At 39.2% G+C, this 20560-nt stretch overlaps 3 protein-coding genes across 4 annotated transcripts in view; 1 reads left to right on the top strand and 2 right to left on the bottom strand.

Annotated features, from left to right (window-relative positions):
* Positions 1–492: 492 nt before the first annotated feature.
* Positions 493–6554, bottom strand: srsf6b (serine and arginine rich splicing factor 6b). Its single transcript, XM_058791896.1, has 6 exons — positions 6342–6554; positions 4686–4849; positions 3168–3289; positions 2827–3029; positions 2660–2728; positions 493–1640 (listed from the first exon to the last, which is right to left on the bottom strand). The coding sequence occupies exons 1-6, from the start codon at positions 6446–6448 to the stop codon at positions 1178–1180; spliced, it is 1128 nt and encodes a 375-aa protein (XP_058647879.1). The 5' UTR covers positions 6449–6554; the 3' UTR covers positions 493–1177.
* A 930-nt stretch (positions 6555–7484) lies between these two features.
* acot8 (acyl-CoA thioesterase 8) lies at positions 7485–10952 on the bottom strand. Its single transcript, XM_058791897.1, has 6 exons — positions 10655–10952; positions 10406–10542; positions 9186–9411; positions 8945–9102; positions 7793–7984; positions 7485–7620 (listed from the first exon to the last, which is right to left on the bottom strand). Exons 1-6 carry the CDS (start codon positions 10786–10788, stop codon positions 7505–7507), a joined length of 963 nt encoding a protein of 320 aa, XP_058647880.1. The 5' UTR covers positions 10789–10952; the 3' UTR covers positions 7485–7504.
* A 1473-nt stretch (positions 10953–12425) lies between these two features.
* Positions 12426–20560, top strand: part of phactr3b (phosphatase and actin regulator 3b) — a 61057-nt gene continuing 52922 nt past the window's right edge. Inside the window, exon 1 of one of the 2 annotated variants that reach the window (XM_058791891.1) lies at positions 12426–13256. In XM_058791891.1, coding sequence (XP_058647874.1) covers positions 13148–13256 — 109 coding nt within the window. In that variant the 5' untranslated portion in view covers positions 12426–13147. The remainder of the gene's footprint in view (positions 13257–20560) is intronic. The other variant, XM_058791890.1, reaches the window with a different exon arrangement.

Raw genomic sequence — 20560 nt, forward strand, 5'->3', positions numbered from 1 at the left:
AAACAAAATCTGATTTTGACAAAGGAAATAAAAGTACTGTCCAACAAAAATAAAAATAACTTTGCTTCTTTCTACCATTGACATTTAAAATAAAAAATCCAAATTAATTTTAAATTGCTGTATAAAAAAAAACTAAATTCCAGCAACAACCAATGTGTATAATTCTTCACTTAAGGAAGCGCATAAGGAAGTTTAGACAATTTCACTTGCTAATGATGAAAGCTCTGAAGCACCAGGACACAGTGTTTCAGATCAACAGGTTATGTAATAGTAATTAAATTATTACAGTAAGCTCCTACCTATATAATGATCAATGGACTCTGAATACTAGAACACTGGTCTCCAGAGGGGCAGCAGAGGGGAACAATGCTTCTACTGGAGCACAATATACTTCAGGTGTGACAAATAGAGCTGATTGTGAGGGAAATGTAGTAAGAGTCTTCAAACATATCTACTCATATTTCAGGAAAGAAAACAGCAGCAACACTCAAAACCAATTAAATGTTTGTTTATTTAACTAAAACACAGGAAAATATTCAAAAGCCCATTTAAAAATGAGATCACAGAAAAATCACACTGCAAGTGATGTATTAAACTTGTGTAAAAAAAAAAAATAATTCAAGATAATCCAAAGCACTAAGAAACAAAGCTTCCATGAAAATTATCAGCAAGAGACAGGAATGAATGACTATACAATGAGGAAGCATTTTCATAGCCAACCACTCAACCATCACATCTTGTTAACTACACAAAAGGACAGCTGTAGAAGTAGTTACACATTCTAACGAATTTAGGTTATAACATTGTTACAGCCTCCTTAAGCCTCACACTAAAGCAAACACACAAAGAGCCTTTTAAAGACGCCCCATATACCAAAGAGTCGAATACAACCAACGGCCTGAGCAATGCTTAGCACAGAAAAAGCACAGAAGGTTATAACTAATGATTAAAGTTGAAAACAAATTCTGATTCGACACGTCTCATGGGCGGGGGTGGGGGGGGTATCATGGTATGCAATTTTGTTTTCATGCAATGTTCAAAACAGCACAGTAAATCAATACTACATTAAGCTGCAGCCTCTTTAATCATTTGGTGAATGTTCATAGGCTGCGAATGATCAATTTAACACTGAACTGTGCATGACATATTCCTGCCGTGCAATCCAATCTGCGTGACACTAGTCTTGAGAAGCAGACCGAGAGCGGGAGCGAGACTTCGAACGTGAAGGAGAGCGTGACGCAGAACGCTTGCCGGGCGACTCCGACTGACGGCGGTTCTCTTTAGGGGACGGCGAATGAGAAGTGGACTTGGCCCGGTCTCCATTTCCATTCTCCCTTGGAGAAGCAGAGCGGCTTCGGGACTTCTTACTGACTGACTTCTCCTTGGAGCGGCTCCTGGAATCCCTCTCCGACTTCGCTTTGGAGCGACTCTTGGAGCGAGATTTGCGTGCATCGGAGCGAGAGCGCGACTTGCGGCTGGTGGAGCGACTGCGTGACTTCTGCGTATGTGAACGAGAACGAGACTTTGACTTCCTGGAGCGGGACTTTGGCGGGGACTTGGAGTGAGACTTTCTCCTAGACCTGGACCGGGACTTGTGACCAGACCTGGAACGGGAGCGGTGCTTGCTGCGGGACCTTGACCTGTAAAAGACAGACAAGCTATTCAGACGAGCACTTAAGAGTCACATTTTAAATCTCATACATAAAAGAAAAGGCCTTCCAACCGTAGGGCTGGGTTTGACAAATTTCACGATTCGATTAACTCACAAGCTTTTGATCTGATTGGATTTCTGATTCAATACGATATTGATTATTTTGGATATATCTCAGGTACATTACATGCCAAATTTTCAAGATTAAAAAAAATATTACATGCATACATACACCTCAACTCATGCTGTAAAATAGCTATACATGAGTCAGTATGTACTGCATTACTATAATATTAAAATTACTCACTCGAAGTTTTTATTACAATTATATTTCCACTCCAATTTGTTTTTTTAAATAAAAACATTTCAATGGTGGTTGTCATAAAAACACTACATTTATTCCAACAAAATTAAACATTGAAGAACAGTAAAAATTATAATTAATGTTATATGGTGCATATATTTAGCAAAATGTCTTCTCTGTAGAGTTCATTTTTCCAGCTAACGAGTTTATGGTCACCGAATGAGTTTTTTCTGAGGTAATTGTGGCGTTACGTGACAATGTTTAGAAGCGGTGATACTGACATCTAAGCAGTTGAAACATTGATTGAACGATTACATGAGACAGGATACGGATTTTGGCAAGTTGTATTTCTTTTGAACATCTGAAGGTTTGTTATTCACATTTATTTCATGCTTAAACTGGTTTTAAAGTGGAAGCGATGATCGGTTCACGCAACACTTTCTGCTGCCACTTCTCTTGAACTGAGGCGCTACAGCGATCAGTCACTCAACATTAAACAGCATTTATTGTTTGAATACTGTGATAAAATGGTGAGAATTTGAAACTTTGTTTCATATGACAAGTAACAAAGCTTATTGCGATTTATTGGATGGGGGGCACGCTACAATGCTACGTTCTTTGACTCAAAACAGGCTAGATTAATCGATTGCTGGGATTTAAGAATCAATATTTCGTAAAAAAATATTTGTCCAGCCGTATCCTACCGAGATCTGGACCTGGAACGGCTTTGTGAACTGCGGCTCCTGCTGCGAGAACGGCGTCTGCTGCGGGACCTATAACACAAAGTATCCAATTCAAGAGATCTACAGACACCAAAGACATCTCAAAGAATAATCACAGGCATGAGCGCAAACACCAAGTGAGGCCTGACCTCGACCTGCTCCCAGAGTAGGAGCGACGTCGTCTAGGCTTGTCCTCCACAAGACGAATTTTTCTTCCGTTGATATCAGTGCCATCCAACTTGTCCAAAGCTCTCCTCATATCAGAGTAGGAGCGAAACTCAATGACACCCTCATTGGTCCGTTCTTTGTGGGCGTCAGCATAGGTCACCTCTCCAGCTTGACGCATGAAGTCCTAGAGTCAAGAACAACAAGGCCTTCAATTAAAGATTCAGAGGTTTCCCCTAAGCCAACCGCATTTAATATAAACGGAAACTAGCCTATAATCTGGTTTCAATATCTTCATTTTTGGAAAACATGAACCTACGCTCACCTTGAGATCCTGCCAGCTGCAGCGACTGGACAGGTTCTCCACTATCAGTCGGTACTCCGTGCGAACCGGAGGTCCATACTTCTCTCTTCCGCTTCGGCTCCTGCTGCTATAACCACTACTGCCTTCAGACAAAAGCCAAGAGACAATCAGTACAGAATTAGACGCAAACCAACAAGCGCACAAGGCAACCTCTTCAGACATCTGCATAAAGCATGATGTTCAGGCATGAGAAATCCCATCCCACCCCGCTGAATAGTCACACCCAAATAAACATCATAAGACCTCAGCACCACATAGTCCTGAAGGGAACGATTACGGTGGAACTATTAAAAACAAACAAAATAAATCTTGACATATGACCGCACTGGATTTGTTCAATCAGTCCCTCTGAAGGGGTCAAAGGTCGCATTGCTGGTCTTCACCCAACAGCTCAAGAACAGCAATGCTCGGGACGTGAATACCGCTCCAGCGGCACAGGTTTTAACGTGAGCCCCAATTATAAAGACAGCAAACAAGTACACAATACCCTCATGAAAACAAACAGAAGGGGAAAATAAATGCAAAAAATAAATTTAAAAAAAGTAACCAGGACTACTTACATTAGATGCTGACATGTTACCTGTCTACTGACAGAACAGCGACAGCACAAGACACATAGCAAGGGAAGCCCATTGCTCTTTTTAATAAAGAAAAAGTAAAATGAAAAACTAGCGGGTAGCTACAGAAATTTGTTTAACCTGACCAATATTTCTTTCAACATAAAAACCAATGGGTTTCCTCACCATCACCCTGGTCTATTGGCAAAAGGCAGCTGTCATCATGGCTTCCGGTTAGGTCAGCCAAGGGTCAAAGGGCAAAGGTCACACACACATTGTAAGGTGAAAGCCAAGGCCAAACGGGACAGGCAGTCATCTTAGCCTCAATGGACTCGGACTCAGCCCGCACCAGACTCTTTTAAATTGAAACATCAAGGACTTTTGTTAATGTTGAATTCAGATGGAAACACAAAATCGCATCGTCACACGTCATACTGTTTACATGCCAGTGAGGCTTCAGAAAACATCAACTGATTACTAAATCTATTGGCTAGAATAGATTTAGAGATGGGCCAATAAAAAGGGGAAATAGCCCACTATCTGACATGTAAACATCTTTAGTTACTCTCCCTAGCTTTTGAAGATTACTCAAGTTATACTGCACATTCTCATGACCCTTGGCGTTTAAAACGGGCCAAAACTACAAAAGCAGAGGCATCTTTTGAGGGAGTCCCATTTAAAAAGGCCACATTTCAAGACCAATTTAATTAAAGAACATTAGATCCCAACAGCCTTCCGTCCGGACCACAGGTACTTCATACTTTAACAGAGAAATGTAGTTAGTCACTGGATGCAGGTGCTATTGACAGTCCACTGTAAATTAACAAAAAACACTTATTAATTCACCTCCATTTTTTCCACGTGCCTGAGGGAGGGGGGAAAAAAGACAAAAAGTTGAGATGACGATCGAGGCTGTACTTACTGCGCCCGCCGCCGCCCCCATAACCCCCACCATATCCATCTCGGTCCCGCCGCGGTCCTCTCGCGTGCTCCACGATCACGCGCTCCCCGCACAGGTCTTTACCGTTCAGCTCGTACACGGCATCGTCTGCGTCACGGGTGTCCTCAAACTCCACGAACCCATACCTGAAATTAAGCAGAACCTCGGTTAACAATAATCTCCAGTATTACACAAAAGACATTGTGAAGAAAGGTCTAAGCACAGTACTCAAGGGCCTACAGAGTAACCGAGGGGACCATCAACTGTAAGGTGATCACAAAGGCATTGGTAGGAAAGGGGAAAAAAATACTTGCACTAATAGTGCACAGGAAACTCTTTAAAAATGCTTGGGAAAAAAAAAAAACCCCAAAAAACAAAAGAGAACAGCAGTTGGTTTTTAATGTTTACTTGATATATGCTTTTGTTGAAGCTGTCAGTCTGCATGGTTTCATCTCAAACATAATCGTGTTTAATGACGATTGTCGTTCGCAGTGCTTCATGGGATTGTAACTCTTGCCACCATTAAAGCCATTTACCCTTTGTCTTTTCGTCCAATGTTCAAATACACGTAACTTCAAATCAAAGTTTGTAATGTTGTGATTTAAAATCACATCAGTCTGGTGTGTCTCTTGGCTTATAACACTTCAACTAAAACTTTTAAAATCCCTAGTATAGAGGAGAAAAAAAAATAAAATAACTCTGGGAACCGAGGCCACTTAAACGGTGGTCAGGCCCCATTGCACTTCAGGTTTCAAATGACCCCGTTTCAGAGGACATCAATTATCTATGAAATAAAATTGCACCACAGGCAAGTTGCAAGAGTGTACAAAAAACAAAGAATGCATTAACACTGTAGTTTTTGTTTTGATTTGTCTAATTATATTTGACTTGACAAAAAGTTAGGTTTTACGTAAATAAAACCAGAAAAAGTTGACCAATTTGTGTGTGTGTGAACTCAGATTAGTGTTTTGTTCAATACGGTTTAACTTGCATTAAGCTGCTCGGTGTCAATATAAGACCAAAGCGTGCGCCACCTCGGCTCTTGACAGCACACACGCTGCATTCTGGCAAATGTAGTGGGTCATCCGGGCACTTCACGCATACGGAAATTGTGCACGGGTCCCACAATACATAATGGAGAAATAGCACAAGACGTATCTTAGTATGCCACTCCAAAACTACCGACCTTCTTTATGTGCATTTGTAAATACATCTACCAAAGTGTGCAAGAAACAATGCGCGCACCACTTGCGAATTCAGGTCAGCACCGTTAACGAGGTGTAGAGTACGTACTAACTACAGTTGACCGACCCTTACATAAAAGATCACCCGTTGGAATTGTTTGGGTCTCAGAATCACCGACCAATTTAAAAGCTTTAATAAATATCACCTGGTCGTATGAAATAAGCTCAAGCTCGGAGCACAACAAACCCTCCGCCATTTTGAACACGAGGTAAGCGACTGACTAGAGGGATGAGTTACAACTAACAGATCACCACATTAGGCATTTAATATACATCCCATTACGTGCAATTTCGTAAATGTGTTAGAAGATATTATATTCCTACATAAAATGCATTGGAATGTAAATGTAAAGCCGCTATCATCATGAGGCCGCGGCCTCGCGTTAAAACTCACCCGTTCTTCAGATCGATCTCTAAAAGCTTCCCGTAGCCGCCGAAAAACCGCTGTATGTCCTTCTCTCGCACATGATAGCTCAGCCTGCCGATGTACACTCGCGGCATGGTTGATGTTTAGTAAATAATAATCAAACACACAAACCCTCGCAGCTTTAAACGCTGTCTGTCTGTCTCCACAGAACTGCCACCTAGCGGTTATAACTGCCACGCTTCTGACGTCACTTCCGGCGTGCCACGGACTCTACGCGCACATGCACTGTAGCAGTAACTGATGATTTTGTTTTTAACTCAGTGCAGTAATTGATGTTTAGATCCTGAATGATTGCAATGTACAACACAACCTCACATTGTTATGTTTATTGATAATTATAAATATTAATATAAATAATTAAAGTGCTTATTTAGACTTGTGACACATTTACAACTCGCTGTATAACTGGAGTTTGTCATGGTAGACTTCAAGTGTTTTGGTCATAACACAAATGCAAAATCCCATTGTTAAATATACACTCTGGACCACAAAACCAGTCATACCTGTAAATTTTATAGATTTAGATTTATACATCATCTGAAAGCTGAATAAACAAGCTTTCCATTGATGTATGGTTAGGATCAGACAATATTTGTCTGAGATACAACTATTTGAAAACATGGAATCTGAGGGTGCAAAAAAATCTAAATATTGAAAAAATCGCCTTTAAAGTTGTCCAAATGAAGTTCTTAGCAATGCATATTACTAATCAAAAATGAAGTTTTGATATATTTACAGTAGGAAATTTACAAAATATCTTCATGGAACATGATCTTTTCTTAATATCCTAATGATTTTTGGCATAAAAGAAAAATCAATAATTTTGACCCATAAATTTTTTTGGCTATTGCTACAAATATACCCCAGCGACTTAAGACTGGTTTTGTGCTCCAGGGTCACACATCCTCAAATATGATGTACACTTTTAAACAAGATTAATCTAAATCAGTTTAGCACAAGGGACAAAAAAGAAAATCATGAAGTGTTATTATTTCACATACTGCCATATTCTAGAGCACTGCAAACCATTGATTGTGCGTTGCAATATGACAAATAAGCAAAAACGTCAGTCTTGCAACTGTTGTAAGGCATCTCAAGAATTTGATACTACTTAGTATATTTTGAATCCTCTATAATTTACTCTGAGAAACCGTCTTCACTCGTATCACTCCCTCTTGTGCACAGGAAGCTGCGAGAACGCCATCCTGTCTCCACAAGCGGCCCTGGACAAAGCCTCTGCTGCCTCCTGATAGGAAATAAAGGTATATTAAAACATTTACTGATCACAAGTTATTATCATCATCATATATTAAACTCCTGACCATCCTAGACGAGTCACCAGGCACTGGACTGATATCATGTTTGTTCCTAAAGAACTCCTTAAACCTGCAAGGATGGCCAGAGAAGCGTCTGCTGACCTGACCACGGGCTCTCGCACTCATACAGCATCCACTCGTCTGCTCTGAATGTGCTGTGAAACCACATGGCATGATCCAGCGAGGCGGAAAACTGGGCCCTGTGATTTGGGTGAGGTAACAGGGCCGTGCCCAGGAACGAGTAGTCCGATACGTACGCTGCCACACAACAGTGCAGTTTCATATCACCAGGTCCTAAAACACGACACAATACAACATTATGAAATGTTAAATATGTAACATACAGTCAGCTGGTCATTAGATAACCAGGATTTTTTTTCTTACAATAATGACTGTTCTTCTGATTGTACACCACTTACTACATTGAGTGAGATTTTTAGGTAAGGAATTTAAAAAATAATTTTGAAAAAAAAAAAAAATTATATATATATATATATACACAATTTTAAGATTGCACTCCCTATAAAACAGCAACTAATATTTCAGAACAAAATGTAACCAAAACAAATGTATATTCACAATAGGATGTTTCAAGGTTTCTGTAAAGATTTAATTTGGCATGCAGTTTAAAAACCTTAAGTGTGCTAATTGTACTGAATGTGCACTTGTAGTGTACTTTAAATACTTAATTACTTGTATAAGTATATATTTGAAAATATGTGTAATTATAAATAGCCCTACATGACACAAATTATAACAGGAATTACGTTAAAATATATTTTAGTTTATTATAAATGCTTGTCAGTACATTCATCAGTGTATTCTAACTACATTTCAAAGACAACTGATGCAATTATGAAATTACATATTAAGATATTCTTGAATAAGTCCTTCTAATGCGAACTAATTGCATCTGATATAAATTTAAACTATAATACATCCTCATTTAATTCTAATTAAAATGCTACTAAGTTCCCAAAAACATTACATTCTAAGTATATTATTTTAAATTGTATTTTTTTCCATAAAGAGTAGCTGAATTGCACTTCTTTTTCACAAGGCAATCCCTGGTATTTTCTCGACTGCAGGAACCCTGAATTATGAAAAAAATGTTTTGAGGGTAATCCATTTGAAAATAAAAACAATCTTGCAACTTTAATTTGAACCTCTCACGGTGCATTAATTATATGGCACACGGCATCATTATAAGTGTTTTTACTCTAAAGAAGTGTTTGGATGACAGGCTCGTTATACCTATATGTCCTCTCGCTCGCACCCAGAATAATTTCTTTGGTTCCATGGCAACACGCCGATAGAAATCAGGTGGGTTGACTGGCTTGATCTCTATAGGAACTTCATCAGCAAGTATTTTATTCAGACCCTGTCGTGTATTATCTGCCAGATTTGGATCGCTGTAAAATAAAAAGAAAAGCATGTGTAAAAGTGCGACATTTAAAACAATGTGCCATGGCAAACGTGTTGTTTTGGCTGAGACCTGAGGTAGCGCTGAATGAGCTCCTCTATGGTGAGCAGTGTGTCCGGCGGGGGCACGGACGGCATGCTGAACTGATGCTCCAGTGGACTCGGCTGCTGCATGTGAAACGACGCCTGACAGATCAGGATGGGCTGACCGCGCTGAATAGCTTTGACAGATCGCACACAGAAACTGCGGCCATCCCGAGTCCTTTCCACCTGGTACAGCACAGGCACCTTTGGGTCCCCTGAAACACACAATGCTTGATAAAAAAAGCCCAATAGTATGTCCCTGCACAAGGCTGCAGTTTCAGGACCGCGTTTCTAGGACCCCATATTTTGTGACAGCGCCATCTAGCCAATTCTACTGCAACAGTGGAGACCTGATTCAAACATCAAACAGATGCAAAGAGGGCTAGATCCATGGAAACTATTCATTTTTTATCTTTACATCTTATTTTTAATGTAAGGGCTTGTGTGAATCTCCATTTAGCCTATTTAGCTGTGCAAAACAGTTCATCGTGCTGCTGTATGTTGTATTCAAATTACATTTATAATTACTTTTACATTTATTAACATACTAATAAACACACTACTTTGTTATGTGTGTCACACATCAGATGTGAAGTGCTGCGGCTAATGAAAAGAGGAGACAAGTCTTTCTTCCCAAGAAAGCTGAATTTAAAACCAGAATATTATATATATATATATATATATATATATATATACACACACACACACATACATACATACAGTATATAGAATATATTGAAATAAATTAGGTTAAATATCTCAAGAGGGTTACCAACGGTATGTTTAGGGATAGGAGTTGGCTAGGCCAGTGACAAAAGTGAATACAATCACAGTTTTTGCTTACACACATTTTCAAAACTTTGCCTCTTTTTTTTTCAAAACTTTACACACAAATCCAAGAATTGCAAACACAGAATGCAAAATGCCTCGCATCTCTTGCAAATTGAAGCATTGTATTTTGTGTGCAAGCAGTTGAAAAAAACTGTAAACTTATTCAATAAAAAAATAATTGAATACAGAATTGAATAGCAAGTGCTATAAAATAGTGTGAGCTGCTAATACATAAATAAATAAAATATTAAAAACGATAGGGTCCTAGAAATACGGTCCTGAAACTGCAGCCTCCGGTTGTGCAGGAATACCCCTCTCAAAAAAGGAAAAAAACACACTTTCCATATGCATAAGCCTATATGTAATTGGAGACTTTACCTGCTCTCACAAAGTAGCAGTGCAGTGAATGGGCATAGAGATGATCACTGACAGAATTGGCTGCAGCTACAAGAGCCTGTCCAACAATCTGGCCCCCGAACAGGCGCTTAGTGCGAGGAACCCAGTGATGTGTCCCTCTGTGAGAAACAAAATCATGACTTTCAATACTTAGCGAAATGGCTCATACAGATTTCTGTTGTATTGTGGTGCTAATACAGTCATTATATTTTGAAAAAGGCATTTGTTTACCTGAACAGGTCGGTGTCGAGCTTGTCTAAATTCAAAACACTTGTAACCAGAACACTTCTGAGGTCAGCTTCACTTGACTTGGACACATGGTTTGCTACAATATCAACTCGAGAATCACTACCGCGTTCAGCCATATTTACTGTATCTGTGTGGAGGGCGGATCTCTTCCGAAGCGATTCAAAAACGGGAAACGATTCATTTGCGCCAAAGGTTCACGGGGCGTGTCACATTCTTTAAGCGTCGTAGTGAAATATTTTGGTATATATTGCTACATATTGCTATATTGGTGCATATAAATGGAAATGATTGCATTAATAATAATGGCTGATATGAATCCTTTTGAATCTTCGAATCAATTGAACCATGATTCACTGATTCGAACTTATAGTGGCCGGAACACCGCACGCGGAGGACATCTGTTGGTCAAATGCATGTGAAACAAGCAGCTACAATTACCTTTGTAATTCTACAGTATACTGTATCCTTAATCTTCTGAATCTTTGCATATAGATCTAAATTGTGTGCAATATAGCTATATGTTTTAAATATTTTGTTTAATGTTTGTGCAATATTTGTTTTAGGCTACATTCTGTAAAGGCCCTTTTATGAACAAACGTTCCAGTAACATTAATAGAATATTTTGTTCAAAAATATCTAGACTTTAATATCGTTCACAAAAGAATTATTTATAGCCTACATCGTTCGTGGAAGGTTTATTTATTTATTGTTTGTTTGTTTTAGTTGGACATTCATCTAACGTTTTTTAAACGATATCATAACAGATGATTTTTAATCTGCCAATCAGTTTGATCTGACCCCTTACCAAAATTAACCATGGTTTTATTACAAATAAAACCAAAAAAAAACTATGGTTACTGTAGTTAAACCATGGTAACCACAAATCGACCATGGTTTTGCTGGACTAACCGGGTCATTCTTCATTTGTGGTGTCCCTCTACTTTACAACAGTTTAAATAAGCTTTAAATACCAATAAATCATAAAATGTTTGCATGTTTGTTTTCTGTAGGGTAAACACAATTTGTGCACTCTTAATAGTGATATTTTTATTTTAAAATACATATTTAATTGAGTTTGAGAGATTGCACTTGTAACAAAATATGCATGGAACTCAAGGAATGTAATTGCAACAATATAATATTTTTAACAAAAAAAATAAGTGGCTATATTGTGAATATAGATTTTATTTAACATGTGCAATTTTATTAAATTGTTTTTAAAAATACATATTTTGTTATATTTAAGAAAAAAGTTGTGTCCCCCAAATTCATGTCTGTGGTGTTACAACAATGGATGTCGCCTCTTTAAGAAAAGGCGGAATTCTATTTGGACTACTTCCTGTGTGTAAAGGTCACTGCAGGTGCTGGCTGATCTGAGGGGTGCATGGGGAGTACATTCTGTCTTATTCATTTTCTTAAAATTAGCTAAATTTCTGACAATTTAACGCGTTGCACTTTATTAGTGTCTGTGGTGTTATGTTTATGATGATAACTTGCAGATCTGACACATTTTAATCAAAAGTTTGATAAATACATACTTATTAATATTTTCAAAATGTCCCCTGATCTTGAAATCATCATGATGGCAGCCTCCATTTTAGAAAAGTCTGAATTTAGGCTGATTTGTCTGTGGTGTTACTGTCTTTCCTGGCAAAATGTTACTTCAATTATTGGTAACACCACAGACATAAGTGGTTGTGCCACCAGTGTTTGATTAAAATTATTAAAAATAAAATAAAATCAAAAAATCAAAATGTTCTTAAGCTTCTATTTGAATGGATATAACATCTTAAACTAATTTTAAATGCATAGCAATATATTTTATTAGAAAAAAAACAAGCATTTTTGCAAATTCTGCCTCTCATTTGCCACCCCGACTGAAGAATGACCCAACCATAGATCAGCCATGGTATTTGTAGTAAAACTGTGGTATACAAATGGTAATCAATACGCCAAAAAACCAGGGTTAATTTTCTACCTATTCAATGGCGGGTGAAAGTTTCGCGTCTCACCATCAGACATCTGTGTGGCTCCACCGCTACCATAAAGAGCCCACAAGAGGGCGACACAGGCTAACCATTCTTTAATTCCTCCGAAAAATCAATATACCACTCTTCTCTTGAATCTGATTGTACATATGACGACGATTATTAATAAGCTAACTGCAAAACTCACGAAGGATGCCTTACAGCGCAAAAAGACACAAACCTGACTTGATGTTCGTGCACAGATTAAAATCCCCCATCACCAGTGACACGTTTCTTCAAATGAATAATAATACTAATAAGCGCAAGTGAAAGCACGATCTCGTGGCCAGATGCGCCTCAGTCATCATCAGCGCACGCAGTGCACGCGCACTCGGCTCTCCTCCTCCAGCGCTGCTGCTGTAGCTGTCAAACTGAATCAGCACGCTCGCTGCTCATATCCACACACGCAGATCGCCTTTTCTGCATTTTACCGTCTGCTCTCATCTCCATGGCCACATCAGATGGATCAGAAGATTGCGTTGTGCAGAGAGGAAGATCTCAAAGTGACCCGAGCATCCTCACCGACCCTCGTGTCGTTTATACGAACAGCAGCGCAGGTGAGTGATACAGACGCGTCTCTTTACCGCAGACATATCTGATTTTACCATGCACGGCGGGGGGATAGTTAGGAGCAGCTGCCGTTTATCGAGAAAACAAAACACTAATACTGGCGTGACTGAATGTTTTTACCCATGCATTGTTAGTTGTTGATGAAATGCATCAGTGGCATGCAGCCTGTGCTGTTCATCCTAGCTGTGTTCAGTGCTGGTGCTGATGCTGCTGTGACGCTGCATGGGCTTCCCCATGACTGATGGATGCTTTGGGTGGCACATCCTGAAAGGTCCAGCATGATGAGCTCGTTTTAGTATTTAGATGTTAAAAGCAGCATGTTCACCCACTCTTTTTTTTTTTTACCTTCAGTGTCCTCTGCGTTTGCCCAGCAGCACACGCTACTAATTACAGCCCTGAATCACTGTGTTTTACTGACCTTTAGTTGCATTGAGTAATATGCACTAGACTGTGATTCATCCTGGATGACTGAATGAAAGATGAGCTTACTTCAAGTTGTAGCAAAGTGTTTGTAATGGCTTCATTAGAGGGGATAAATACAATTAGCTGAGACAGGCCAAATCTATCACAAAGATCCTTTCTAATTTTCGTTAGTGAGGGTATGTGAGAAAGCAGCTGTTAGTATAAGCAGTTGTTGCTTCTGGCTAGTTCTGAATGAATGCACAGCTTGTAGTTCTGTAGCGGTGAAAATGTGTTTGCATCTGCCGCAATAAACATTTATTCGGTTGTGTTTATCTCTGAGATGTGTGATATTATTATTTGTCTAAACGTACTTCTGCATCACTTTCCATTAGTATGTGGAAACTCCCTCACCCTGGAAGGCTAATGTGGGATTAGTGATTGAAATGTGTTAAAAGCTCTTTGTTTGGACACAGACAGGTGGCGAACGTTTATCCTTGGATTTGGAGCTAATCACACCAGTAACATATCAACGGCATAATACGTTTACATAGTTGCTTACTTAACTGATGCACACTTTCCCAAATGATGTGGTATGTTAGTGTGCTGGATACTGCGGTATAATCAGCGTATGTAGCTACTAGTCAAAACCTCGTTTATATCCTCCTGTAACTAATACTGGTATGTTTGATAGAGGGCTTTTTGTTGCTTGTGGTTTATTATGTGAAGTTGATGTGACTTAAACATTGTTGGGGGAAGTTTTTTTTGAAGTAAAGCATTACAATATTGTGACGTTACTCCATAAAAAAGTAACTAGTTGCATTACTTTGTTACTTTTTATGGAAAGTAATGCATTATGTTGCTTTTCCATTACTTTTTTGTCACCAGCTGGGCTTGCTTATTTATTTTTAATTAAAAAAAAATCTCTTAACATGGGTACAGGAGACTTAAATTACTTATTTGAAAAAGTAATCTGATTACATTACATAACTTAACATTACCGCCTTGTTGTGCAACTATAGTCTTCAAATCTTAAAAGTCAAGTTAAAATGTACTTGTAGAAAATATCATTTTAATTTAATAAAACCACTTTCACAAGTACATTTTCATGACTATGTTTCTTAACACATTTAAGGATAACATTGCTTTTAAAAAATGCAGTTTGTACTAATGTAAAAGAAGTTACTGTGAAGTACATTTCAAATCGTTGTTTTAATAATATATTTTTTTAAAACACGATTTTAAGAAGTACACGTATTTCAAATCTCCATTACTGAACTCCTGTGACTCAGCTGGTGTTGATATGTTTTATCAACATATATTTCATGTGGAAAGATCTAAATACTAGTTTTATTGAAGTCAAAAGTATTATCCAGGATGACTGACTCAACCTGACTACCTAATTAAGTTACACCAACAAAAGTTGTTTTTTAAAAATTAAACTGGACATTTTTACTTTTACACTTGCAATGCCACGGTCATGTTTGACAGGGAAGACACATACTGTTAAACTCATGCCTTGAATTCACCATGAGGTGCTTTGAATAATGCAAAATATAAATCTTTGAAAGATACTCAGAGTTTTATTTGACATTTAGTGGTGATGTGTAATTCCTTGAAAATTTCTCTCGATTATTATTTGGACCTATCTTGTATTTTAGATCAGCAGCCCCTAAATGCCATGTAAAAAAGAAAAGCAAAACAAACTTGGTTGGTTGGTTAACATGCCAAACAGTCTCTTGCTGTCAAAGTAGGTAGCTCTTGGCCTTAATAAGCTGCAAACTATTACTAACCGACACTACTGGTGTCCCGAGTTTCCAAGTAGGGAGAGCGTAAATGAGAAAATATGGCAAACACAACAGATGCAGCATCTGTATCGACTGACAGTAATTTTGTTGAAATTATTATTTTTCATTTGCAATAAAACTGTCTAAGTCGCATGTACAAAATTTGATAGTATTGTACAATATATAGAACATTTAACAATTTAATTTGCACCACTTTCATTGATTAAATAAAAACATAAAAAGCAAAAACACTCCCGATGCACATTCTTTATTCATTATTTTGTGGAAGTAGAATTAAAAGATTTTAAGCTTATTTTTTTTGGTAGAAAAGGTACATCACCATCTTGCTCCGACCAAAATGACTTCCAAACTCATGAATACTTCTCATAAAATGCTTGTAAAACTTCCCAGGAGGGCTTGAACACACCACATGACCATACTAACAAGAGTCACACATATTGGACAGACGGCTCAATGATGTTCAATGTTGTGGCACTCCAACCATCACTTGTTAACAGTGTTGAAGTGGAGACAAGCTCATTCAAGTCTGAGTCCAGGCCAGGCCATGAGTAGGTTGAGTCCAAGTCAAGAAAAGAATGATTCAGAGCAGACCATATACACCAGTCAGCACAGACCATAAAATTAATCTGTAGTGACTGAACAAGACCAAGACCAAACGTACTGGACAATATGTGCTTTTTCAGATTATGAGAAGATTTCTTCCGTTAAAAGGCACATCAGTCCATATAATCACATCTCAGTGCACATCAGAATATTGGCAGCATGCTGCATAACAAAATGCGACATGGCAGTGATGCCATTGGCCAAGCTTTCTCGTCTCTTTCCCTGGTGAGAACCAAGCCTTTCATCCCCGCAGCACACCCACTGCGGCTTTGATGTCACCTCTTGAGCCTGCACTTGAGAAACAGAGCCAAAGCCCTCATTCGAAAAGACAGAGATAAACAGATACTGTACAGGAGGAACGCTGAAAAGAGGACATAACAAGGTTTCCTAACTAGAGAGAGCATTAGCTGTGCAGCAGATGCATGAATGTTTGGGCCACATTTACGTATTATGGTCCAAACAGACAGAGATGCTGGGCTGAATTGTTTAGGGATGAAGAGGGAGCCTGTCTGCACAGATGTAGCCCACACTAGCTAACCACTGACCCCTTAGTCACTCGTTCTCCCAACCAGTCAGTGCAGTATTGTTGAGTATTAATAAGAGCCCTTCCTCCACACTGTGGTGGGCAGCAGCAAGCCACTGAAGGGTCTTTTAAACTTGTAGCTGTGTGTTGTTCACTGGACAGGATGTAGAGACTGACTCATCGGCTGCCGAAGCAACATTTCATATGGGCCATGAACTGTAATTTCCACTGACATTCACTCGTCTCGAATTGATTATCTGGGTAATGTCATATTATAATGATTTGTGTATGTAAAAAAGAGCTACAGGAATGATGTATTGTTGCAGGCCAAAACCAAGAAATGGGTTAGCATTGTAGCACTATGGGTTTTTGGTTAAAGTCTGTGGTTCACACAAGCTCAAGATATTTTCACGCTTTATTCTACGACATAAAATAACTCCCTTGTGAGTCGCCGTCGCTCCAAACCGCTCCAAGCGAACCGAGATATTTAAATTCAGTGACCTTGTTCAGTGGCTGCCCTCTAAAGCCTTCTACACACTGCATGATTTTTGCAGTCCTATAAGATCATTGCAAATCACACATTGCAACAAGGGGTCTAATAAACTTGGGTACGACACGCATTCAGACTGTACGATGATCTATTGACTCGTAGGCTACGATGCACGTTTCTATAGAAGAATAAAACGTCATTAGCATAGCTAGTGGTAAACAAAAAGAGCATGATGAATTACACTTTGGCAGTCGTAGGTTTTATGTGTGCTGAAAAAAACTGGAAGTGGCGAAAGAAGAAGGGAAAAGAGTTTGAGGTCTGCCATGGCCGTGTCCATACAAAGGATGAACAGGAGCGGGGAGAGGGCGGATCCCTGGTGCACGCCGTCGGTGATTGGGAACCGTTCAGACAGGCCAGCTGGGCATCGGACAATGCTGATGCTGTTGGCGTAGAGGAGCTAGATCCACCATACGCACTCTTCGGGGTGCCGTGAGAGCGCCAGATGAGGTCCCGAGGCACGCGATTGAATGCCTTCTCGAGGCCGAGGAAGCCCTTGTGTACTGACTGGTTCTTTTCCTGGTGTCTCTCCAGCAGCAGCCTGACGGTGTAGATCGCATCAGTAGTCCTGCTTCCTCTAACAAATCCACACTGATTGGGACTGATGGAAACTATCTTCTGGAGACGGGCATCAATTACGTGCTCAAATATCTTCATGGTGTGGCAGAGCAGGCAGATCGTGTGGGTGCTTTTCCAGATCAGCATGGTAACACTGGCAGCCCATGCTAAGGGAGTGGTGCCCTCATCGATTATCTTGTTGAACAGTTGAGAAAGAACTTTGTCCAACTAGCTTCCACGCCTTGGCAGGAATGTTGTCAGGTCTGACTTTTTGTTCTTCATCCTTTTGATGGCAAGCTTGACCTCAGCAGGGCTGATCAGCTTGTGATCGGTGGACACAGGAACTCTACATTGTACATCGAGTCAAATGACCATTTCCAGTGTTGCAAAATGGCGGGAGGATCACGGAGGACTTGGTATTGCGTCTTTGATATTCATTACTTGACCGATGTCCAAGGTCGAGCGATGACGGGCGTTTGAGAGTTTGTAGATTGAGCTGGCTATTTCGGGCATGTCAAGCTGGGCATAGAGTTTGGTATAGTGCCGGGCCTTCACGGAAGCCACTGCCTTCTTCACTATTGACTTAAGTCGTCGGTACTCTTGCCAGTCGTTGGTCGCCCACAAGACAGGCCACCACTTGAACTCTGCCTTCTTTGCCTTCGTGGCTTCTTGAACCTTGTTGGTCCACCACCAGACCTACTTGTCGACAAATCGTCATTTAAATACAGAGTTTAATGACGGCATTAAATGTCATGGCAAAGAACAGGTAAAATTCATCTACTCACAAGTTGCTTTCAGCCTTGTGTTTATAATCTCGTTTTTACAAATTATTCTAACTCAAACTTTCAGGGAAAATGAAAAGATTGACAGTGTTGGGGGTAATGCATTACAAGTAACAAGAGTTATGTAATCAGATTACCTTTTTCACGCAACTAGTAAAGTGACCCATTACTTTTCAATTTACAACGATTTATTACTTTTTCAGATAAGTAACACTGGTACTTCCTGCAGCCTGAGGCTTATTGATTTCACTTTTGGTGTGAAAGGGCTCTTACATTTGCCAAAAATATAACTTTTGTTTTTTTTTGTTAAAAAACAAATAAGCAAGCCTAGCCCAGGTGACAAAAAGTAACGCAAAAGTAACACATTACTTTCCATAAGAAGTAACTAAGTAACGCAAGTAGTGAAGATGCAAACAGCTGTTGGAAACTTAATGGTTGTGACATTGAAGTCACATGACGTGTAATTTGTTTATAGTCTACGGTTAGCTTTTTACTAATGCTAATTAGTATTCAGTGTTCACTAATTGTATTTAGGCTTCAAAATTCATTAAAAGTTGTGAAGATTTATTATCATGATTAACAAAACATATAAGCTTAATAAACTTTTGTTGCTCATAGAGCTTATTTTCTGCAATAATCCAAAAGAAAATTTGTTGGTTGGTTGGGTTTTCTGTTGGGATTTGTCGAGGGAATCAGGGTGATGCTGACATCCACATAGCAACACACTAAAACACTCAGAACACCTTGGGAAAACCATACAGTAAACTCCTGGCAAACATTTTAGCATTGCAGTGGAAATTTTTGAATGAACAGGCACCACTCATATTGTCTTCAGAAAGTGTATAAATCTGATTTTTTTTTCTTTTTTCTCCATACTGATCTTAGACCAGTTTAGCCCCATTCGGTTTTTGCAAATGGTTGGCGTTTGGGATACGGGAGATCAGTATGTCACAGATCAGTATGAAGCTTTGCAGATCAGTCTCTTTGTCCTCAGAGTCGCTCCAGGGTGTCTTGAGCTGGATTAGCCTCCTCCTCTAATGGACAGGAACCTATTGGATCAGTTGTGCTTGTACATCAAAGACTACCCCACTTTTTACCCATGATTCTCTCTTATTTTCATTGGATAAGACTCTTAAATGCTCCAGTTTTTTGGACTATTAGATTAAACCCCCTCGTTTGTATTCATGTTTTATTAATCAGCCATCTATATTTAGCCAGTGTAGGATTTTTGCAGTGAATATTCAGAGCAGTGATTAATCCAGAGCATGCAGGAGGAGCTCTTCAAAGAGTCTTGCCTGTACTGCACTAGTGTTGAGGTTGAGGACGACACCCACGGCAGAGCTGTTACAGACCTCTTGCCAGCTCCATTTCCTTCAAACCGTCTGAAAGTATAATCAAATCAGTCCAAACAATTAAATATTTAACATGCAAGGGAGAGGGAATTGTGAATGAGCTGCGTTCTAATTCTGCTGAAGTCTGAGGAGCTTTCTGTGGAGTTCTGCATGCACACACACAGATTTTATGTGGGCCTGATCAGCTGTTGTTTGTTTCTTTTTCTATCATAAATGTGAACTTTGCATAATTTGCAGAACACATTTCCTGGTTTTAGTCTCCATTCTGTGAATTTTGGGATGACTGGAATCATTGTGATTGAACTTGTCACACATTAAGATGATTTTAAGCAGAGACAGAAGCAATTATAATAGTGCATGGGTAGGATGGTAATTTGTTTAAAAGAAATTAAGCAAATCTGGTTCAGATTCCAGTTCCACTAACCCGATCTCAAGGGAAACATTAAATCTATTTAATGAGATGACAATTTCATATGAATTTGTAGAATTTCCTTAAACCTAACCAGTGGGACATAATCATCATCCTTTATTTACCCCCCGGAGGCGCGTGGAGTACTTTTTATGATGGATGGATGCACTTTATTTTGCTTCAAAATCTTGACCACCATTCCCTGCCATTATAAAGCTTGGAAGAACCAAGATATTTTTTTAATACAGCTCTGATTGTATTCGTCTGAAAGAAGAAATTCATATCGACCTAGGATGTCTTGAGGATAAGT

Source organism: Onychostoma macrolepis, chromosome 11 (assembly GCF_012432095.1).
Source record: "Onychostoma macrolepis isolate SWU-2019 chromosome 11, ASM1243209v1, whole genome shotgun sequence".
Taxonomy (NCBI): domain Eukaryota; kingdom Metazoa; phylum Chordata; class Actinopteri; order Cypriniformes; family Cyprinidae; genus Onychostoma; species Onychostoma macrolepis.

Bases quoted from the DNA above. Each gene is read 5' to 3' on its own strand.
- srsf6b (XM_058791896.1), bottom strand. From the start codon at position 6,448: ATGCCGCGAGTGTACATCGGCAGGCTGAGCTATCATGTGCGAGAGAAG. The intron at 3,030-3,167 runs GTGAGCGTAGGT...TCTTGACTCTAG, and splicing joins GCAGCTGGCAGGATCTCAAG to GACTTCATGCGTCAAGCTGG. The intron at 1,641-2,659 runs GTAGGATACGGC...TGTCTTTTACAG, and splicing joins CGTTCCAGGTCCAGATCTCG to GTCAAGGTCCCGCAGCAAGC.
- acot8 (XM_058791897.1), bottom strand. From the start codon at position 10,788: ATGGCTGAACGCGGTAGTGATTCTCGAGTTGATATTGTAGCAAACCAT. The intron at 9,412-10,405 runs GTAAAGTCTCCA...TGTGTGTTTCAG, and splicing joins CTGCTACTTTGTGAGAGCAG to GGGACCCAAAGGTGCCTGTG. The intron at 7,985-8,944 runs GTATAACGAGCC...GTCGTGTTTTAG, and splicing joins GCGAGCGAGAGGACATATAG to GACCTGGTGATATGAAACTG.